The sequence below is a fragment of the Falco naumanni genome, chromosome 7, assembly GCF_017639655.2.
Source record: "Falco naumanni isolate bFalNau1 chromosome 7, bFalNau1.pat, whole genome shotgun sequence".
In the NCBI taxonomy this organism is placed as follows: domain Eukaryota; kingdom Metazoa; phylum Chordata; class Aves; order Falconiformes; family Falconidae; genus Falco; species Falco naumanni.
The window spans coordinates 33014664-33037544 of NC_054060.1; the positions used below are offsets into that span (position 1 = coordinate 33014664).

Consider the following 22881-nt stretch of genomic DNA (forward strand, 5'->3'; position numbering starts at 1 on the left):
CGAGGCACAAAGCCTTTGCCCGGGAGGTGACTGTTCAACTCTGAAATCACCTGAGCCCGTTCCCCTGGGAAATCATTTTAAGACAGCTGCCGGACTCCATGTGAGACTTGCCGGCGGTGGGGAGCGGAGCACATTCCCTCTGGAGGGGCTGATTGCTGCTGCACATGGATCCATGACCCTGGTTCCTGTGGGTGGATGGTTGCCCAAGGTCACTGTGATTCCCATAGGCACCAAGCAGCCTGGTACGATGAGAATTATGTTACTGATTTACATTTCGATTTAGTGAGTGCTGTAGTAACACTTTCTGACGCATCAGATCCTGTCGTTTGGCTTCTATTTTAGCCTGGTCTTATGTGACTTCATGGGATGTACACAGAGGACTTCTCCCCCACGTCATGTGCTATAAATTTAGCATGGTGGTGTTCATTTAAAATGTATTACAGCAAGTAGAAGGCATCATTCATGCTGCCTTGGTGTGATGCTGTGTGCCATTATCTCCCTGTCTGCCTCACTTCCAGGCATGAAGTATTTTTGTGCCATCGCTTTCCTGGAGCTCAGAGGCTAATCAGCAGTCTCCTGGTACCCGGCTCTCCTGTGACCTTCTGAGTGACCTGCCCTCTGAAGAGTGCTGTAATTTCTGGAGTTTTTCTGGGTTTTAGGGGATAAAATCTGTCAGTGACAGAGGCCATTTGTAGACAGCAGGCATAAGTCACTGGAAAGTATAAGCACACTGGAAAATCACTGTACTACTAGTAAGATCCTACCATTTCCGTGTTTTCTCCCCACAGGTTTGCTTTGCTCTTTGCTCATTCTCTTTACCCTCTTTGTGATTTCCCTAAAGCCTGTTCCCATAGGTCTACTTTGAACATTACAAGTAGTTGGGAGAGGTTTTGGGGAAATGTGTTCACTTTCTTCACCTGCCTAATGAAACTATTCTGTTTTTCTTCTCTTTTTCCTTGGCTGGGTAAGGATGCTTTGCTCCACAGATTTTCAGCCTTCACAGTTGTGAATTTTACTGTAAGTAAAAATGGGTATCAACCATTTTGGGCTTAATATATAGCGTGTCTGAGTTTTTGGTCAGGTTTATGTTGACCTTAGTGGACAGTAGATAGAGCCTTATGTGAATGAAATGGAACAGCATCTTTTCATGGACTCTTCATTAGCACCAAGTATGGAGTCCAGGCAGGCACAGATTGTTGAGTAGCAGTTGGGTATCACCTCCTCCCTGGAGCTGGGCTCCTCCTAGCAGCATGCACGATTTTCCTTACATTGTTGAAGGTATCAGCAGACACTAAAGGCATGTAATGTGACAGCATGCCTGGGCAGGACACGTTCTCTGGTGGAAATGGTGCAACTCTGCTGAAGTGAGCAGAGTTTCACTGCATAGTGAAAGGCTGGGTTTGGTTTGTTGCCCCACGTTTCATGTTCCTTCCTGGAGTACGAGTAAGATCAGGTTCAATTTCTGTCACAAATACATGGTCAGAGCAGCTTTCTGAACAGCAGAATTCTTCCCTCGTTGGTTCTGTATTTATTTGACAATTTGCTTCTCCTTGCAAGGATTAGTTAAAACTTTTCTGTGTTCGATTTTCAAGAATAGGTAATAGTCTGAGTGGGTGCTCATGAGGGTAGGGAAAGGAGAACGTATTTGTTTTTCTTTAGCACCCTGTATACCTTAACACATTAAATAATGGCCTCCTAAAGAGCATTTGTTTCTGAATAAGACCATTTTACTGTGATTTAATGTTTGTACTGTATTAGCTTCTGGAACGTCACATCCAGGTGGAGGTGTTACAGTAGGGACTCTTAAAATATGTAGGAAGAGGCTCTTACACAAGCAACTTGCAACAGAAACAGAAAAGACCTACTAAATATTGTATATTATACCCTTGATATTCCCATGGTAAGGATGGGAAATGGAATAACAGAGATTAATTTACTTGCCTGTGGTAATTCAAGAAGACAATTGCAAGGCTATTGAACCAGTGTCAGGAACTTTAAGCTTCCATTTGGTATTTCATCACAAGAGCATCGAATCATAGTGGGAATCGATGGTCAGTTCTTGATGCAAGAGGAATGTGGGATCAGACTTCTTCTGCTAGCAAATGTAAAGCAAGTGCATTTTCCTTTTGTGACTAACACTGGACAGTGCTCATTTTCCTAAGTATTTGCATGAAATGAGTCTCTGAGATAATCAGATTTTATTTCTAGGATCTAATCGATGCTCAGGGCTTTGTGGTTTAATTACTAGAGTAATTGTTTGCTGAAAATACAGTTCAGTATCTATTTTTTCCATTAAAGGTCAACTCCATCATTTTCAATTCCAACCATTTAGTGCTTTATTGATCTTTATGTCATTTCATGAAGAGTGCTGCATCTTGCCGGCTGAAATAAAGGCAAAAACTTGAAATAAGAAAAATACTTTCGTTTTCTTAAATACAAAAATGGAAAATACACATTTCAGCCTTGCTTGCTGCAGGCAAATCCTTCATACAGTGTCCCCAGGAAAAATTATTCTGAAAAACACATTTGCTCTTTATGGAAGGAAAAAACAAACTAGGAATCCTTTCTGAACCTGATTAATATCAGACATAAACTGAAGCACAGAAAGAAATTTTGCAGTTTAGCTGCTGGTCCTTTAAAGTAGATAAGGATGCAGGCTCCGTCATGAGGACAGGGAAGTCTGTGTGGCTTGCATTTAGAGAGGGAGGAATGAGTGGCTTGAGAGCTGCATGGAGAAATGCCCTCTCCACTCTGTAGAGGGGAAAATCACGTGGCTTCAGCTGGAGATTTGGAAGGTATTTAGTCGAGTAACAGCAGCCATTGTGTTGCTACTGTCCTGCAGTAGAAATTAGATGCTGTTAGAGTGGAGGGATGCGTGAGGCGCTTTCCATCTGCAGCCTCTCTGGTTCTTTTGCTACCCCCATCACGGCATCTTGACATTTAGTTTTAATTTGCAAAAATGTATCTGTCTTTCCCAGATTATGGGAAAGGGTGCTGGGTTATAGAGCGGAAAATAGGCTTGTTGAAAAATGGGCATTAAAAGGTAGCATGGGACCGATTTCCATTTCATGTTCTTTTTCTACAAATATACGGGGTCAAATCCTACAGTCATAGCTCAGGCCAAACCACTGGCTATTTCAGGGGGACTGGCTACCAGAAAGAGCTAAAAAAATTGGCTTAATTTAAGTACAAAGATCCTTGAACCATTTCTGCAGCTTGGCTCTCTGCATCGGTGGATCGGATGGCACAGCTTCCCACTGCCGCAGAGCAGCTCCATGCTGTTATTTATTGCACTTTGTTTTCTCTGATCCCCAAGATGACTTGGGCAGATTGCAAACACAACACAGAGCCTGTTGAGGTAGGAAGAATTGATACTTTAGGCCCACATCCTCGGGTGCTGTAAAGCAGGAAACAGCCAGCTAAGGAACTCAGTGTACCTTAAAGCTTTTTAAAAAATCTATCACTAATGTTGAGTTGTATTTACTATGGAAGGGTAATGCTTCCCCCGTAAAGCATTGCCCTGTACATCTGCACATGCCTGTGGCTTGCCTGGCAGTAACAGTCATGCCTATCATTAAATTTGTTGGATTTATATTCTGTTGTATTCTAGTTCTTGATAACGTTACTGAATTTTAACTATTTGGGCCCAAATTTTTCCATGGTGCTTGTCCCAGACTTTTAAAGAAAATTTTAGTGGAAGTTCACCTGCTCCAGTGTATTAAGAGATGGGAAAAATAAACCATCAATAACCTTTTTACTGGAGACCTCTGAGAAAAAAACAATGGGCAATTAGAAGTGGTGTCATGCTGAACATGCAAGACGAGGTGTTTCTTTACTTATGGGTCCTGACTTTGTGGCTTTAATAACCTTTTTAAGATAGCTTTTGTATGCTGTTTATCTACATACCACTATCCAAATATTACTACATAAAAGCAGCAGTTGAAGAGCCGTGTGTCCTACTAAAGAAGGCCTTCATGGGCTTTTTCAGTGCTTTTTTCAGGGCGCTAATGTATCTCTTCCAGAGTTTGTGCTAATTCCTGTACTCTGAATTCTTATAAAATTTTGTACTACAGATGTTGTACTCTGCCATCCAACTGAAGTCCCTCTTCAGCTCCCTCTCCCCTTGCTCAAATCGTGCTGTGCTGGGATGGACTTGTGCAAGTGCCCTCATTGCTCACTGCAAGGACCAGATCAGTGGTATTAACCTGGACTCCCATAACCCAAAGAACGTGTTAAAAATCTCAAAAGAGCAACAAGGTGAACCCAAAAATGCCATGAAAACACTACCTGGCTTTGTGCCTGCTGCTTCTCTTGGGAGAGGAGCTGTAGAAGAAATGTAGCATGAAGACCTTCTGGCAGGCTTGGAAGCCCTTGAGACCCAAATTGGGGTTTGCTGTCTCAGCCAAGGGAACCCAGAGGTCGGAGTTTTGAACAGAGATTTTCACCATTGCCTGTGAGTCCACACTGTATTTGCTTTTAGCCTCAGGATGTTAGATCTTGCAATCATGGCACATTTATGTTGTAGAGCGGCCATTGCGTTTTAGGTCTTTTTAGGAGTTTTTAAGGTATTTCTTATTGTCTCCTTGGTTCAGTAAGACTCATGGTACAGAGGCTGGACTACAGAGGGAGGGACAGAAGGTAGCATCACAGTCAGAGCAGGAATCAGGCAGCGTCTGTGTGCAATAAACCACAATGTGTGTCAGTAGTGGTATTGTGTTTGCTCCCCTCCAGGTCCTCTAGCTTCACCGCCTTTGTACTTCCTCCTTGTCTCCATGCTTTGCACTTCTCCCAAATGAAACTTTCTGTTTGAAAACATTCAGGCAATTTGATGCAGGAGCCTCCCCTCTGAGTGAAGCACCAGAGTTGCTCTCAGCAGAAGAGAAAGGCTACTTCAGAGGAAAAATCAGACCTTGAGTGAGGTGAATGACATTGGGCAGGTGGCATCTCTCCCTCAGTGGCTCTTAGATAGATTTTTAATTTGTGCATCTTAGTTAAGTACCTGAAGTTTGAGCGGATATACCTTAAGTCTTGCAAACAGTTTTTGCCTTTTGAGTGATGACATACATTTTACAGAGGAGGAGGGCTAGCTACAAGGGGGAGAGCCAATTGGCTGTTAAGGCGTTCCATTCCAATTCAATTTTTAGGAATGCCTTGTGTTCCAAACATGGACGCTGTGGCTGCGTCATGAATGAAAGCTGGTGAATACGAACATTTTCAGGATGCAAGTAAACCCATTAGCTAAAGCAGAGTGGATTCTTGCCGCTGGTAAGTCTGTGTGTTGCTCTAGGAGCTGTGCCAGGGCAGAGCTGTGGAGAACTTGGTCCAGCGTGTGCTCCATCAGAGGCGTTGCTGTTTCCATAAGCAAGGTTTGCATTTCCTCTCCCAGAGCGTACACAGCTTTTGGACATGGTGCAATCCAGTAAATGTTTAATTGTACAATAAATTGCGGCAGCCAATTCACAGCAATGTCCTACTGATGCCTTTTACTCTTACGATACCAAGAGGTTTTCTGCCTTGGCTTTTTTAATGTCTTGCACCTGTCTGGGGTCACGTAGGGAGAAACAAATAGTTTGTCTATGCCAACAAGCATTTTGAATGCACCACAGGAGAACTGAGTTTACAAAGAAATGCAAAGGCAGAAGGGCAGTGCCTTTGCCAGCCCCAGCAAGTGGCTACTCTGTGCAGGCAGGTCAGGGTGCAAAACAGCTTAGAAGAAAAAACTGCAGGAAACTGCAAGGGAAAAGGAAAATGAGGAATCTGACCTAATGCCATGGGGAAGGCAGCGTCAAAAGGATTGATAACATTGGGGAAGGAGTTAGGAAGCCTATTTTAGTTTCTGCTTTCTGGATGAGCATGGCAAGTTGTCCTCCCCATCTCCCTTTCTCTCTGAAGAGGTTTGGTTAGGTTGTGGCAGACGATAGTAGGCAGCCAGCCAGGCTTGGGCTGTAGCTGGGAGGACAGGGAAAAGGTTGGAGTCAGTACAGTTAATAAACCGGACAGTTGAATGGTAACTATTAAAGTTCCCTTTGTTAATTCAGAGTTCACTCAGCAAAATTTTTTTTCTGAAATCATAAATGGTAATTGTCAGTTTGACGTTTGTTAGATTATCTGGCCATTCAAATCTTCTTGAGTTAGGCATGGGGGGAAATGCATTCATTAAAATTCCCATCAAGTAGGTATACTTCTGTTCTGGAATTAAAAATACGCTGCCTTCCAGCCAAATGCCATTTTTTGTATTATTTATTTGTGCAAGTAAGTAAATTAGCAATTGTGGTTTTAAAGGAAAAGGAGCCGATGCAGCCTTGTGCCATTAACTTGTTGGAGCTGAGCAGATGATGTACAGAGCATTTCAGCAAAACTATTCTCACTAGTCTCATCTGAAAGAAAGTCTCACCTGCAAGAGACAGGGGTGAAATCTGTAATGTAATAGGGCAGATCGCTTGGTCTATAAAGACTGATTTAAGATAAATAATCTTTTCTTTGTTTTTTTACATTTTAACCAGCTCTCCTTTGCTGGAATGAGGAACACAGTTTGGAAATTGTGTGTGAGGGAGGGAGGAGTAGTAGCTGTAGCAGGTAGTTTGCCCTAATGTATGTAACGGAGATTGAACAGGTGCTTTAGAGGACAGTAACGCCCCATTTTCTCACTGCAGAGGCTTACACAGGTAGCTGCTCTGGCAGCGAGGTCTCTAGCAAAGACTGAATATCAAGGATGAGGTTTACTCCGCCTGACTACCACCAGTTGTTAGCTCCAACGAGAAGCAACGCCAAACCCCAGCCATTTCATGTCGGGGAACAGGGAGAGCAGGGTAGCAGGCCGGCATGGAAGAGGGGAGTGAATTTGTCCTAGGGAGAACTGCGATGGCAAAGCTGTGCTGAGCTGCGTCAGCTGCAGAGTGCAGTTACATTTCATTGTACCATGACCTACACAAAGCCTCCTCACTACGTATTTACAATTTCCACACTCTTGCAAATATGCTAAGCCAGTCTTTTCTTGCCTTACAACTGTGGCCATGGGTGGGACAAAAGACTTTGTCCTGGCCAGAGGAAGGCAGAGCAAACGCAACATCCACAGCAGGCATTGCCCATGCTCAAAAAGAGCTGCCTTTCTTGCTCCTTGGCTCCATCTTGTTGCTCCTTGGCATCCATCCATCCACCTCCTGCATCTTGTCTGATGCACAGACCACTTGCAGTGGGGACCGTCATCTGCTGCAGTGGGGGCCTTGTCCTTAAACAGCTTCTCCAGTTCCTGAGATAGGGATGTCTCTGGTTTCAGACAGACGTGAAAGCAATTAACAGTAGCTGTTAGATCAAAATCTTTTCATGCCCTGAGCTTATTGGGGTGACTGATATTTTCTGATTTCTCAGAATGAAGTTTGGTGCAGCTTTTTCAGCCTATTGCGTTTAAAGAATTGGAGATGTAACGGTTGGGTCAGATTACCTGAGCTGCAGGTTAGTTCTTAACCATAAAACCATCCTTCAGTCCATTTCTCTGCCCTTTGGAGAGTGTGTAGGAGCTTGGGTGCCACATTTTCACCACAGGTCTGGCGGTTGCAGTGGAGGTTTATTAAAAGAGGAGGTGCAGGATGTACCTTCATCAGTGGCAAGATGAAGTTCTGGAGTGAAGGTGTAAATGCTGGATTTGGAAGTACAGCGAGATGCACAGGACAGGGGGATAATGTGCTGGGTTTAACATGGAAAACCAGAATTGCTTTAGCTGATGATTAAAATAGGGAGTATGATTAAAACCAGCTCATGAGGTGAAAATAAAGTGACAAGGTAAATCAGCAGGGCATCCAAGAGGGGAAGGGAGAGATGGAACTGATGGCAGGAGGGCATGAATTATTGATTGAAATCTCTCCCAGAAGGTAAAGTCTTTGCATTTTCTTATCTGGGAAGGGAGAGAATGAATGAGAAGTGAACAGAATTATTAAGCAGCTTTATCATTGAATTGGAGTGGATAATTAGGCAATTAGGATTACTAAAAGTTGGCAAAGCATGAAGCCCAGAGGATTTGTGCTCCTGGTTTCAGAGCGGGTGGTGAGGGAAGCAGGAAAAAGCCTTTGGCAAGAGATCTGATGGTGCATTATGGTGAGGTTTAAAGGCAGAGCCTAGCTCTGGCACCCATTACCCTGCAGCTTCCAGAGCAAAACGGGGTTCAAGAGACTTGACTAATAAAAAAGAACTTATTTGAAGATGGGCAGTCCTCGGAGCAGCAACAAGAAGTGAGATCATGAGTGAAGGCCACTGATAAGGGTGTGGGGAAGGAGGACATGGGGAGCTGGACTCAGTGATCCTTACGTGTCCCTTCCAGCTTGAGGTAATCTATATTCTATGATTCTAATAATGGTACATGTGGACCCACTTTTCTCCACGGTGGGGATGCACAGTAGCCGTGGGTGTTACTATGTAGTAAATGTTTTGTGTACTTTTTCCGTATCTTTGCCCTCAGTTAACATCCCCTCTCAGGTGAGTTGTTTGTAGCGAGACTTTGCAGGGCTGTAAGCTGAGGGTGCTGTGAGATCCCTGAGCAGAGCATCAAGAGGTCAGACTCTTCCCTAGGAGGAAAGTGTCAGACTGTGGTTTAGACTTGCAGTCAATATGGTCTGTCATGCTACTTTAATTTCATTGTCTTTGGTCAGAAGTGACAAATACTGGATTTTCCCTTGATGTAAGTCATGCAAACGCTTCATTGTCAGATCTTTCCAGCTGAACTTGGAGGCAGCTTCCAAACCTCTTACACTTTGATTCTCTGTTGTAAATCACATCTAATCACCCCCTTTGTAAAGAGGAGCTCCACAAAGAACAAATGAGTGGGCTGGGTAAGCTGGCTGAATGTGTTCTTGTAGAGGATGCAAAGCTATTGGACACAGTGGAAAGGAGAGGGGTGAGGACACAAGAGCCATCTCCCACGAGGCTCTGTTTGAGTTTATAGCATTGAAGAGTTCATTGGTGGAAGGAGATGTTGAGCCGTGCAGTGCCATATACCGCAGACCCTTAAATGTCACCTATTGTCCCTCTGCTGAGCCTTCAGCCTGCATCTGGCAGAACCTGAACTTTCAGAAGGGTTTTGCTCATGGGGCTTTTTGACTGGTTCCAGGTTTTGGACCTGGTTCCTCCAAGGAAGGGCCAGGCAAGCACCGCAGGCTGCTGCTTACCTCTGCAAATTAGCCTAATTTCTTTAGTTGGCAGCATAGCTTTTTAATAGCTGGCTGCACATTTTGAAGGGGAAAGCTGGGTAAAAATGACTAAAAATAGCATGGTGCATCTGTAACTGTCTGAAATCATCCTGGGCTGCTCAGACACCAGTGCCACACAACTGTGCTCCTCCTCCGTGCTCCTGACCTGCTTAATCTTAAGCTATATGTTATTTAAAATTCATTTGCAGAGATGCAGACATTATATAAATCACTGAGGAAATGTCAGATCATGTATGTAATTTTCAGAAGTGCTCCACACTCATCTAACTTAGCTTTCCATAAAACCAAGGGATCAAAATTAAGCTGAGGCAGAGCATTTGGACTAGTCAGTGTCCTTAAAATGCCATAGAAGACGAGCCAGCACTGTAGACACTTGTTATAATTTCACACCCAGGGACTGTTGTCATTTGTTCAGGACATTCAGTGATCAGGGGAGGGAAAAAAAAAGGGAATGATGAAAAATACATTGACTAGAGAATTTGTTACTAATTATTTGCTTGTCCTCATTGGCAAGTCACCTAGTGTTCTCAGAGAGCGTTGCATTTTTATGAGAAGATGCCATCCATAATGTTCCTCTTCCAAGACCAAGTTTAGAATATTAATTATGAATAATGATGCATAATTAGAGTCTGAAGTCCGGAATTAATTGATGGTAGCCATTTAGCATAGATATCAATTCTAACTTGAAAAAAAGCTTCATCTCCTACCCATACCCTATAGTTTCTACATATGGGTAAATAATTGGAGCAGTAAGTGCTTGGTTTTAATAACAGAATACCTTGTCATTTCATCAAAGGTATTAAAACAGTTTTGTGCATTAGTGACATTAAAAGTGTTTGTAATTCATGGTAAGCCAGGGCTCCTCGACTTGTCATGGCCCCAGCCTGACCAGCTAAAGAGCTGAGGGGCCCAGGCCCATGGCTGCAGCTGCTCCGCACTGGCCGCTCCTGCCCAGGGGAGCTGGATCTGCTGCTGCCACACTGGTGGGGTCCTACTGGGACGCTGAAGGGCCAGCCAGGCTTCTGACCTCCTGCTGCCATAACCTCCTGAATGTGGGACCGGAGTTTTCCTCTAGCACAGGTCAGAGGCTGTCACCCAGCCAGCCAGCTGGTGGTTGCATTAGAGCATCTTGGAAGGTCTGGGAGAAATCCTGTTGTGTTGTTTTCCCTGTGGCTTGGGTTGATTCACAAAGGCATCTGACATGTGTTCTACATGGCTGAAAACAAAGTTGGTTTTAATAATAAGCAGTTGTATAAAGAGCAATTAAAGATTTGTGCTATAGAGTCCATAGGTCCCAACGGATGTGCTGCTGTTGTTTTGTGCAGCAGAGGGGAATGAAACCAGAATTTGTGTTCATTGAAAATAGGTAGTAGAATATTATTAGATCAGCCCCTGCCTCTGACTTGTCAGAAGTGCTCCAGAGTTAATGCAGTGCTTTAGAGGCACCGTTGTTCAGCTGCAAGAAAGTGGGTCATCTATTGATGAGATCACTGGTCCCATATTATTATTGTGAAAGACATGTAAAAATAGGCCTCGTGCTTAGCTTGAGTTGGGGCCAACTGAGCATCGTAGCGGCTTTAACCGGCTGTGGGCCTGCACCGTGTGTACACGTGTAGCTGTCTGAATGTGCATGGAGAACATCAGTCCAAAGCTTAAAAATGTGCACTGTGGTTTTGAAGCTGTGGCTATTACTGTGTGACTCCGAGTCATTGTCACCGCTCCTCCTGGCAGCCTGGAGCAAAACACAATAGCATCTTCATATGTGAGAGTCATGAGAAGACTCTTTTGGGGATTAATTTCTTTGGTTTGCAATATTTTATGTTTTCAAGGAGAATTTTCCCAGTGTTTGGCGTCTCTCGTGCCTGTCAGCAAGCCGACAGTGTAGGGGCTCTCCTTGAAAGTCTGAGTGACATCTACACCCAGTGTTTGTTTTAGTGTTATATCTAGAAACCCAGCTGAGAAACCTAGCCCAGGGGAGCCGTGTGTTTCCTTCCTCTCTGGTACTCCACTGGGAGTGATGTTCAGGGCACGCAGGCTCAGACTGGCAGAAGATGATGATGATGATGGCACCTTCATAAATTGCAGTTTATGAAGAAAGATAAAGTTTACTTTGATTTAGTCCGTGCAGGTCAGGACTAATGGTGGGGAGAGCTGACGAAAGTAGACCTCTTGTCCTCTTCTAGTGCTCTGGGTGATTGTCTCCTGGATAATTTTTTTAAATTTTTTTTTAGCTGCCTGTCAGAGATAAGTGAGTTTGCATGTATGTGCCTGTGCCTGTTTCAGACTTTTTTCACCTGTAGGTTGTCATTCAGGATCCTTTTTTTTGGAAAGTGTTTCTGTTTGGAAAGTAATATTTAAAAAGGGAGTGAGTATTCAGATCACTTGTAACATGTTAAAATGATGCAGATTAATTCAGTGATGCTGATGTCCGGGCTGAGTCTTATCACTTCCTAGCTGCTGTGCTTCTCTGGATTGTATCTGAGAGAGAAGAACGTCATTTACTCGTGGCCCACTGCTGCACCCTCCCCGCTCACAGTTAGGCTCTCATTTCAGAAGGATGGTTACCCTGAGTGCCATATGTGCATGTGCAGGCTGTAATACTGCTAATGCAAGCTTCGAAGGGAACTTCTATAAGAAAGCAGGCTTGGAAATAGAGTCTCGCTCCATACACTTGGGATTTAACGCATCCTGGGAAAAATATTCCTCAGAAGGACTTCAGTGCATCTAAGAGTCCCTTTGTGCCTGTATCTTTGTGCTTCTGGAGAAATGGGGATCCTTGAGCAAGACGTAAAACACAGTTGCCAAACTCTGAAAAAAACCCTTAACTATTTACTCGCTTCTTACCTATGGGCAGGAATTCGTTAAAATATTAGTGGATCTCTCCAAGGCTGAGCGTTTTGTCTTCGGTGCAGTGCAGACAAATCCAGTCACCTGTGGAGTTAATGAGTCGTGCACCCGCTGCTAAGCACTTGCAGTTCTTTGAGATTAGCTGAATATTTCATCCCAAAGTACATGCCATTAAAGACTTTTAATTCTTGGGTCTCATATTTCATGGGACTTATATTAACTGTTAGGAAATTAAAGTCTCTGTGATAGCAGTATAAATTTACTTGGTTTAGTAATTTAGCACCTCCAGTGCTATCCCAGTTCTCTGACGACTTCCCAGAGCAGGCAGTGGCTGCTTCCAGAAAAACAGGGGAATAAAAGACAGGGAATAATACTTTTTTAGGCATCATTACAGGCTATGCCAAATAGAGGGAAGAATATCTATGTGGAGGAGGCCAGTGGAAGAGGATAGCCACACTGTAAGGTTTTCTCCTTGTCAGACATCCCAGTGTGTACATGAGAAGTGCTGGTTAAAACCCCACAACTTGAAATTCATCTTCCTTTTTTGATCACTCTGAAGATACGATTCGCACAGGCAAAAGCAAGCTTCCTGCCTGCCAACTCACTTGAAGAGTTTCTCATGTTGATTTGCTGCATATGCTTTTTTCATGAATGAGAAAGGAGGAAATCTAATGAACAGTGTTATCAGCTTGTCAAGTTAATTAGTGTCTACTTTAATACTATCATTATCATTTGTTACTAATTAATATAGCGTAAGTAACATGATTACAGCTTTTTTGTCTTACTTTTCAGTGAGAAGCTGGATGGAGAAGCTGAAAGATAAGGTAAGAGGCTCAGTGTTTCAATTACTTTAAGAGCGAAAACATTTTTACTTGCAGGAGTAAATAAACTCTTGTCAGTGTAGTTTTTATTTCTACAAAGACAACTGAGAAAGGGCTTAAATTTTTCTCTTGGAGGCAAATGAACCAAATGCTGCTCTTATATATAGTGGTGTACAGCCACAGTACATCCCTGATGAGTAGTAGCTAAGAGCAGAAGGAGGGACAGGGGTATTTGAAAGACTTCTCTGCACTCGAAAGCAACCTTCTCTTCAGACTACCCCAGTAACTTTTTTTGTGGCCTCTAACTTACCTCCACCCCTTTCCTCTAAGTCCTAAGCTTGATTGTGGATCCAAATCAAGAGGATCTGGTGTTTGCCGTGCCACCACCTCTGGACGAGACCTTTCCTGCCTCCACATGCAAGAAGAGCTGCAAATCCCTGGAAGAAAAACCAGCAAACACAGGAAGAGTGAAATGATAACAGAGCCTGATCTTTTCTCCCTGGCATTACAGGGCGGTGGTACATGGAATCAAGAGTGGTGTCAGACATGGGCAGTGATGGCTTTTTAGGCTCTGCTGCCCTCGAGCAAATATTAATATTTTGAAACGGTTGTGAAGCCTTCCAAATGCTGTGTTGATGATGGCAAAGCCATGAAGCTAGAAATGAGATGACAGTAGTGTTTTAAGACAAGAACATTCTGTGACTCAACAGGGCTTGGAAATTCTTGAAAAGGATCAGAGTCAATAGGCAAAAAATCCACCACATGGAATAATGACTCCATAGGAAGTTCCAGCCCCTGAAAATACATCTCTGAGCTCAAGCAGATTGTCACCCAATGAGCCCAGCCATGCCACGTGATCCCCACCAAATTTCGGTAGCATCAAGTGTGAATGGAGAGACGAGGTCTGGGTGTCTGTTTTCCGGGACTGGGGAGTGGAAGGGTTTTGAGGTGGGTCCCTGCCCAGCCCTTGTTGAGTTGCTTTTCTGCCTACAATAGGAAGGAGGCATGTCTAGTACCATCTATGCTTATAGCAGAGCACCTTGGCCTGGGATTCAGCCAGAGCAAATGCTGAAAGGACAGAGAATGGTTTTCCCGACGAAGGTAAAAAGTGAATGCCAAGACTGGTTGAGTGCCTGGAGTGAATGTAGCATGCATGGGTCACCTGCTCATGCCAGACCTACCCCAGTCAGCACAACACAAGCTTGGGGGCAGCAGGTGTCTTTTCACTGAAGCTGTAGTTTTCACTTCTTTCCTCTTGGCACCTTGTTGGCTACCTCTGTCTTTCCCCATTGAAGGGCAGGGGCACGTGTTCCAGTCTCCAACAGAGTTGCTCTGTAGACTCTGAACCTCTTGCAGGGAGATGTTGGAATGTGTGGCAGTGACCAGTGCAAGCATTGGTATAACTGAGGGTCAGCTAGTGTCCACTTAAAAGAGAGACTTGGCCTTGAGCCATCTCCCTCCTTTGGGGAATGGCAGATGTGTGGAGGCAGATCTTTCACCTTGCTCGCATTTTCCCTTAGAAAAGTCCAACAAAAACCACTTGCCCACCCCCAGCCAAATGCTGGTGTAGCAAATCACTTGCAAATAAACCTGCTCACCCCATTTCCTCCTCTTCCTTGTTGAGTTAATCAGCACCAGTCATACATGCCCCTCTCATTTGCTGTTGGCAGAGCTCTGTCCTCTCTGTTTTACAATCCCTCCATCCAGAAGAGGATCCTGGCATGATGGCCCCATCCCTGAGAGATGCATCCTTCTGTGTCCATCAGGGCTGCCCTGCTGGGAGAGGGAAGGGTCTGGGGAGCGCGGGACCAGCAGCATGGGTCAGTGACAGGTTTAAGTCTGGTCTCCTGCAAACACTGTGCAAGTGTTACATTTGGTATGCCAAACAACGGACACGGGGTTCCTCTGAGGTCCTCTGTTGCTGTTATCTCAAAGTCCAGCAGAGCCAGGAAGATTGGGGTCAGGGATCAGGTATATTAAAAGCATCCCTGGGATCTGTAAAGCAGCTGCATCTTCCCCATGGGCGAGGGGTAGAAACATGGCTTTGGAGCTGCCTATGACATGGGGGTTTTCATCAAGCAAGTGCAGAAACCCTCGTGAGTTGGGCTACGTGACACAGAAGGGCTGGGAGAACAGGTCCTGGATCTGCTTCACATTGCAGGCTTTTGGGGTCCAGCTGTTGGGGGAAGTCTGTAAAAAGGCATAGGCTGGCCAGGCATGATAAAGGCTCGTAGGTGGGCGAGGGAGTTCATTATATTAAAACTAGTGCTTTCTGATATAGAAACTCAACTGGGCAGCAGCTAAAAAGCAATTTCCAATCTCCCCTCTGCCCAAGCCAGCAGCAGAGCTCCAGAAATAGAAAAACCCACGCTACACTAATTAGGTCACCCCATTAAGGCACCTTAATTGCCTCGCAGAGATACAGTCTTTTAGCTGCGTTCTCACTAACCTCCTTTTTTTTGGGAACTGGGGTGCAGGCACACAGCCCCACTCCAAGCAGATTTTCTGGGAGGGCATTCAGAGAACCTGCATAATGCAGCTGCAGATTCCTCAAGCCTTGGGATCCAGACACAAAGGTGTTACTATTTAAAACACTGAGTAGGATCTGGAAGGGTTTGGGAGAGCAAAACAGCCTATGTTAGCATCATATCTGCCCTGGATGAAAGCAGGTTTTTTCATTCTCCAGGTAAGCGTACGAAGCCAGGGCAGAGCACGCTGAATGGCTTTTTATTTCCCCCCACTCAGTGGAGGAAAAGCAATTGCGGTGTAAGCGTGTGTTGTTAGGCTGTGTTGCAGTTTGGGAATGCAGAAGAAGATGAGTGGTTGTAAGCAATGGACTTGGTAAGATGAGGCTTGCTGAGAGCTGCCTGATACTCCCCTGAACTGGGCATGTATCCCTTGGCAGGTGTAAAATCCATTTCGGGGGGTGCAGGTGGCGAAGGGTAGAGCTGTAAGCGGCACAGCAGAGGACTCTGTTGCTGCAGCATGAACGAAGGCAGCACTAACGAGGGAGGGAGCCAGGCCCTGCCTGCCTTCCTTACTCCATTGAGCCCCCCAGCCCAAATTAGGTGAGGATGCTGAAGCAGTCTGCTACTTTGAAACTTAGGTTAATTGTCATTTTAAACAGTAAAATGTAAAATAAAAAGCACTTGGGAATATTGTCCGAAGTATTTTACATGTTTAAATGTGTAATTTTAAATTAGTCATGCTATCTATTTTTTTTTTAATAGGCAATGCAAACATATGGATCACAGCAATTGAATTAGAGCTGGCTTACGTTTGCTGTGCTTCCCTTAAGACTAGCTGAAGGTGTGCGTGCCTCCCTCAGCGTCATTGTCCTGCTCATGCAAGTGACCCCTTCCTTTGCAAAGTGAAAGCACGTGCTTCAAAGGTTTTGAGTATGAAGCTGAGGAGGCTCAGGCTGTATGGACAGGGAGAGAGCAAACTGCTTCCACTTCCCGCAAAAGTGAGCACAGCCTGGCTTGGCACTTCAGCTCCTTCAGAGAGAGACACAGCTGCGAGCGTTGGGAGCAGCTTCTGCTGTCCCCATGCTGAGATATGACATTAGTGTCCCAGGGCCCTTGCTTTCCCATGCCAACGTGTCTCTGGGAAGCATGGGAGCTGTGTAATACTCTTTACTGGAGGTATTGCATGATTCTGTGATTCTCTAATTAGCAGTTTGGCCACAGTAAGACACATTCCAGCAATCGGAGCTGACCCAGAGGATGTTGGGTCCCTTTCCCATCCACCTCCCACAACGGAGGTCAGAGTCCCTGCTTCACAGTGCAGCTGTTCTCCAAAACCAGCTCCTCGCCCGTTCTGCTCGCTCCCCAGCTGGTGCCGGCCATCTCACCTGGGGCTCTTACACACGGGCTCTTCAGCCTGCTCCACGTGCTCCTCTGCCTGCTCCTGCCACCCCGAGGGCTGCGGGGCGGGGGGCTGCAGGCGGCAGGCTGCCAAGGCGCTCAGCACCGCACCACTCAGCACCGCTCTTTTAGTCCGGATTCATGCCAAAAAGTGTAACCACAGCTCTCGGCTCTCCAGATTGAGCTCTGTTGAACATGGGCAGACAAATACCTGTGCCTTGATTTATTCTGGCAGTACCTGGGGAGCTCAGAGCAGCACTCAGCCCACTTTACATAGCATGTAGTGAAGCTCTTTGGGTGGTCACAGGTCTTTGTTGTGGCTCAAGATTGCCTGCCCTTGGCAGTCAAGGTTTTCCGTCACACGTGCGCCTGTATTAACAGACACCTCACCTCAGCACTTGCAACTCTGCACCAAAATTGTTTCCTCTCCTAAAGGTAGGCAAACACTGCAGTGTTTCAGCTATCACAAGGAAGTATCTGTTAGCAAAAGCTGACAGTGGGTGAGCCATGGTGGTTACTAGCTTGGTCCTGGAGCGAGCTGGTTGGGGGCTTGCTTAGCAATCCTGGAAGTAGGGCTCATCCTATGCAGGCAGCTGATAGGGACTCAAAATACAATAAACTTTGACAAAAGCAGCATAGGGATATATCGCAGTCCTGGACTGGTGAAAAACAACTCTGAAAGGATGGTCTTGTGAGTGCTGCTCTGCTTCTCTTTTCCACGTAGGCCGGATACATGTCAGGAATGCTGGTTCCTGTAGGAGTTGGAATAGCAGGAGCCCTCTTTATCTTAGGAGCACTCTACAGCATTAAGATTATGAATCGCCGAAGGAGAAACGGCTCGAAGAGACATAAAAGAAAGGTATGGCAACTGCAGAGGAAAACCCCAATCCCGCTCTCCCTTCTATTAATCATTTTGGCTGTAAAGTGAGCACAGCCTGGTTATGGTTATGGTTATGGTTTGTCTGGGTTGAAGTGCCGGGGACCTCTTGGTTCACGCTGGGGATCCGAATGCTCTTCATTTCCTTTTCGCATGTGGAGCTCTTTCATGTTTTTTTTCTTCCCCTAGCAGAGGGAATTTAACAGCATGCAAGACCGAGTCATGCTCTTAGCCGACAGCTCTGAAGATGAATTTTGAATTGAACTGCAGTGCCGTTGTGATAGCCTGTGACTTTTAAAAAGAGGGAGTGGGAGAAAAAGAACAAGCGACTTTCTGCTGCATCGCTGCTCTCCGCCGCCCCAAGCCACTGAGCAGTGGTCAGTACCACCCCGGCGAAATGGCATGCTACGCTCTACGTGTATCGCGCAGTGATGTTTGTTTTGAAACAGTAGTGAGATTTCACATTCGCACCCGGCGCCTCCTTCAGATCCACAGCGTGTCTTGTTACAGCTGGAGCTGATCCGTATGGATGATTATTTTCCTATTACCCTGGTGTACTGTTTTGGTCCTGGCTGGCAGTAATCTAATCATAACAATAGCTCTCACCTAACCCGGGAATGGAAATCTTTACTGTGAATGACTTCTGTCCAATTAATTTTAAATGTTACATTACCTGAGCTAGAGTTCATTAGTGCTAAGATTAGCTGCTCTGCTTAATTAATGAGTTATACACTTGAACTGTATCCCTTGCCACCTGAAAAGTGCCCATGTACAGTGTTGTTGATACAGTTTGAAGCACATTTCTGCACTCGGGTCCCCAGCTCTCACCCCTTCTTTCTTCCTTCAGCTCTGCTCCACGCTTCTTGGAGACACACAGGAATGGCCTCAACACCTGATTTACAACAAAAATTCTAATCCATTTTCAACCAGCACTGTCTGTTACAGCACAATAAATACCAGCACTCACCTACTGATGGATAGCCTTGCATGGATCTCTTTAAGTTTTGTTCAGTGTGCAAGTAGGTAACAGAAGAGGCAGGTCAGAGGTTTCGTCAGCTTCTGCCTCCCGTTTGAAGGACACCAGTTACAGGTTCATCTCTTTCACAAGGCTGCATTCACATAGAGGTGAAAGTGGAGCATCTGTCTCCTTTACCCACTGGAAATTGCATTTTCAGCCCCTGAAAGCTGCATGAACAGCAGCACCTTTGGGGGATCTGGCTAGGTCTTGCCTCCAGACCAACGAATGCAGAAAGGTACCAAAGGCTGTGGAGTGGGTGACTGTCACTGTTGAGGGATTTGTGGTTAGTGGTCAGAAAGCAGCTGCAGCCACAGCTGGAGAGATGTCTGCTATGGGGAGGTGAAATGGGACACTGGGAACCCTTGGCCATGGGGGAAAAGGTGAAGCTGTGGGACAGATGGCTGCAGAGATTTGTGGAGGTGAAGCCCAAGGGTGGCACTGGGTGAGAGCAAGCTGCTGTGCTGCCTGGGCTGCTAGCACTGGGTTGCACAGGGAGACAGCCAGTGTCTGAGACGTTACAGGGACCAAGCAGGGGAAACTCATGTTGCTTTGCTCAGAAATGTTGTCAAAATAGCTAGAAAAAGGGCTGCGTTGCTTTATCTCTGCTTCCAGTTGTGAAATTACTTCAATTTGACATTTATGCAAAACATCCACGTTTCATAGGTGGGAATCACTGTTCTGTGGGGAATCATCCTTCATACAGGGAGCAGCAACTGCTGTCAGAGGAGACCTGGCTAGACAAATAAGGCCAGACCACACATCTACTGAGATTCAATCCCACTGAGTCTTTGAAGAAGTGGAGGAGAGGAGAGTTTGAGGAGGGGCAAATGCAGGATTTCATTCCTTGTAAAGGTGAAAAGGCCTGTCAGACTGTCAAGGGTGGATATCAGTGGTGCTAAGCACATGTCTCACAGGCATGTGAATGGGTGTGGGAGGTAGAGAGGACATTCAGAATACCTTCTTGAAGCTGAGTTCTCTCTGGAGAGAGGCAGGGCCTCCTCTGGACATTAAATCATCAAGCGTGATGTTTAGCTCCAAACAAGCAGTGCTCTTCAGAGCCCAGGTACTTTCCTGTAGGCCTTATCTACACATCTACTGAGTCACCTGGAGAAGGACAGGCAGGACAACCTGGTTTCAAAATGCTGCTACTAATGCTGGTCTTCCAGATGAAGAGCTGTGTGTGGTCCCTCACACGCTGATCCTGCTGAGTGTGTGGGAAGCAGGCTGGGGGAGACACAGTAAAACCCGGTCCATCAACATGCTGGGGAATCTTCATACCCCAGTCCCTCTAGGACAGGCTTTCCCAGCCAGGGCTCCACATGCTTGCAGCTCTCCCTTTTTGTTCCTGAAACTTTGACCAGGAAAATTTTTCCTTGCTAAATGCAGCCCCACATCTTTAACAGGCACTGTTAAGTCCAGGGGCCCCTACCCCAAATAAATGCCTCTTTCTTCCGTAAGTTATTAGTCCAAGCTAAGAAGTTTTCCTTCCAGACTGGTCTCTCCATATTTCCTTCTCATTGCAAAGTCTCTTGGAGTTTGGAGATGGTCAGGAGGTGTTAACAGTCCAGTTGAGTGTTGCTGGCTGTCTTGCTGGGGAATCGGGAAACGTTGTCCCCAGGGCTCTTTGATGATTTGTTCCTGGCAAGGCATGATGGAAGTGTGATGCAAGGTGGAATGACTTCTCCTCCATTCCAGTTTGCTGGAGACCATCTCCAGAAAGGCTTGTCTTTCAGGTACAGCACCAGGCAGGCTGGAAACAAGACTGCATAGGCAGCTGTGGGATGTTCTTGAAGTGCTTTACCCTCATCCAGCCAGGGAGGCATGGAGAATAAGCAGTGACAAAGGGCATTGGCCTCTCTGCAAGAGGGTTTCTGTCTTGGAGAGCAGAAAGGATGGTAGCTGGGGTGGTGGAGTCCTTCGCATGCAACTGTAGCCTGAAAGAGAGACCCAAAATAGCACTGGAAAAGAGGAGCAGCCAGCGATACTGCAGAACAAGAGCAGATGCACCAGCAAGACCCAGGCAGCTGGAGACCAGCAGGGGTTTGTGCAACAACAGCCCGTGAAGGACAGTCTCCTCTTGCTTTCCTGTTAGTGGTAGCGCCGTGCGGCACGTGCTCACAGCACCAGCTGTGCTAGGTAGCCGGTAGAACACAGAGCTGCTGGGCCAGTCACATGGAGGAGGGATGGCTGAGCTAGGCTGCTGCTCTGAGCGTCAGCGTCCCAGCTTCGGCAGCACAGGAGGAGCTTTATGGATGGGATGTTGCTTTGATGGATTGGGAGGGCTGGTGAGGAGGTGCCGTGGCCTTTCATTGTGCTAATAAATCCACAGTTTGGGAAACACTGACTTTCTACAGTGGCAATCAGTTTTATTGTATCTCTTCTTCTCCCTCCCCAAAATAATGAACTTAAGAAATTAAAGGCAATGCTGCCAGTCAGAATGACAAAGGTGGTGTTTTAGCGCATCGGCTGAGTGCCCTGGTGTCCTCAAGAACCAGGCTTCACTCAGTGCAGGCACAGTATGGGTTGCTGGGGTGCTGGAAATGAGCAATGCCACAAGTGGAGCTGACAAATAGTTGCAAATACCAAAGCGGTTATATGGCAAGTATGGTAGGATAAGCTGGGCAAGCGGGAGAGTTGTAGCCAAAAGGGGGGTCCAGCTGCATCCACAGTTCAGTGCTGGAGCCAGACTTACAGGCTAGAAGGGCTGCCCAAAAATTTTGCTTGTGGTTCATCTTCACTCCCAGGCCTGTCTCTGGCTCTGAACACCATCAGCCAAGGTGTCTTGGTTGAGAGCTGCTCATTGGCAGAAGACAACTGTTGGCCAACTTTCTGAGCTGCTCAGCAGTGCAGAGGGATCCCAAGCAATGCCCATTTGAAGTGGAGGTGTTTGTTGAATAGTTGGTTTTGGTCAGGCACCTGGCCCAAAGCCTGGAGGCTCCTCATATCTTCAGCTTAGCTGTGCTTAACGTGGAGGCAAGAGAGAGTCAAAAGCAGCCTCGGGTCCCAGTGAAGCTTGGCAGAGCCTTTGGAGCACAGACAGTGGTTTCTGCAATGCTCCTCGTGTCAGTGCGGTTTCTGCAGGTTATTAAAGCACAAACATCATTCAGCTCCTTCCCTTCTCATCCAAGGCCAATAGACTTTGGATTGGGCTCTACACAACTCCTGGAATTTGACTCACATCAGACTACAGGCAGGGAGGTGAGGAGGGTGTCAGGTGGGAGCTCTACTTCTTACTGCTCTACGGATTTAATCTATACTTCTGCATTGCTTTTGAAAGAGACAGGACAAGAAAAACAGTCAAGAAGGGCCCTCCTCATCCTCCCTGCTGGCTAAACTGCAAGCCCCTGAATGTAGAGGTGGGTCATGACACTGCTAACACAGCCTTGGCCCCATGCAAAGGCATGGCTGTGACAGTGACTTTGCTGCAGCAATAATCTCTCAACTCGACACAAGATGAGTCACTCACCTCTGTTTTGGGTTTTCCTGACAGCACAAGCCAGAATTTATTATACACAGAAATTATTATACACATCGCACAACTGCTTTGGCATCTACAGCCCCGTTTCCAACGGGAGGAACCAGCCTGCCTGATGTGCAGCTCTTGCCCTGATGAAATGCACCTGCACCATCCAGCATTTTTAAAGGTGTCTCTAATGCCAGATGTTTACCTAGCTGAGGTTCCTCTGGACTGCACTGCTTCCATAGAGTGATATTAGCAGTCCTTGTGCTTTCTTGTGTTTTTCTATTTCAGACAAGAACAACAACAACTCATACTGTAACTATGGAATGTAGCACTTTGTTAAATTAAAACATTGGGAAATAAAAAGCTGTCCATCATATCTGACTTTAAGCGCCTTGTCTCCCTGATCTGTGTTCATGGCATTCACTGTCTCGGGAAAAGCTGTGAAGTGCTTGAGTGGAAGACGGGTGTTGCGTTTCTTTCTCGGTGCTGCATGGTCAGTGCAAGGACTCAGGCTGATCTTGCAGGGGCAACGCAAGCCATGGGGAGGCTCAACCTGGGACTTTCTGGGTAGGATTTACCTGGAGGTAGGTGTTGGCCATAGGCTGTGATGAGTAACACCCCAAATTCCCGTGGCTGGGTTTCCAGTAGCTCTAAGGAGCCCCAGTGCTGATACGCTTACACCATTGGTGTTTGCATATGGCTGGGTGTCCTTGTGCATACCAGGACATTTGTCCTTTCTCTTTTGCCCTGTGAGCAAGGGTCTGTGCCAAAATCTTTCAGGACCCCAGT

The 22881-nt window shown here is 46.1% G+C and overlaps 1 protein-coding gene across 3 annotated transcripts in view; it reads left to right on the plus strand.

Moving 5' to 3' along the window:
* ARMH4 (armadillo like helical domain containing 4) overlaps window positions 1-22463 on the plus strand; it is a 73229-nt gene extending 50766 nt beyond the window's left edge. Inside the window, exons 6-9 of one of the 3 annotated variants that reach the window (XM_040602338.1) lie at window positions 12840-12871; window positions 13865-13969; window positions 17459-17593; window positions 17801-22463. In XM_040602338.1, coding sequence (XP_040458272.1) covers window positions 12840-12871; window positions 13865-13969; window positions 17459-17593; window positions 17801-17869 — 341 coding nt within the window. In that variant the 3' untranslated portion in view covers window positions 17870-22463. The remainder of the gene's footprint in view (window positions 1-12839; window positions 12872-13864; window positions 13970-17458; window positions 17594-17800) is intronic. The other 2 variants (XM_040602339.1, XM_040602340.1) reach the window with 2 other exon arrangements.
* Window positions 22464-22881: the final 418 nt, after the last annotated feature.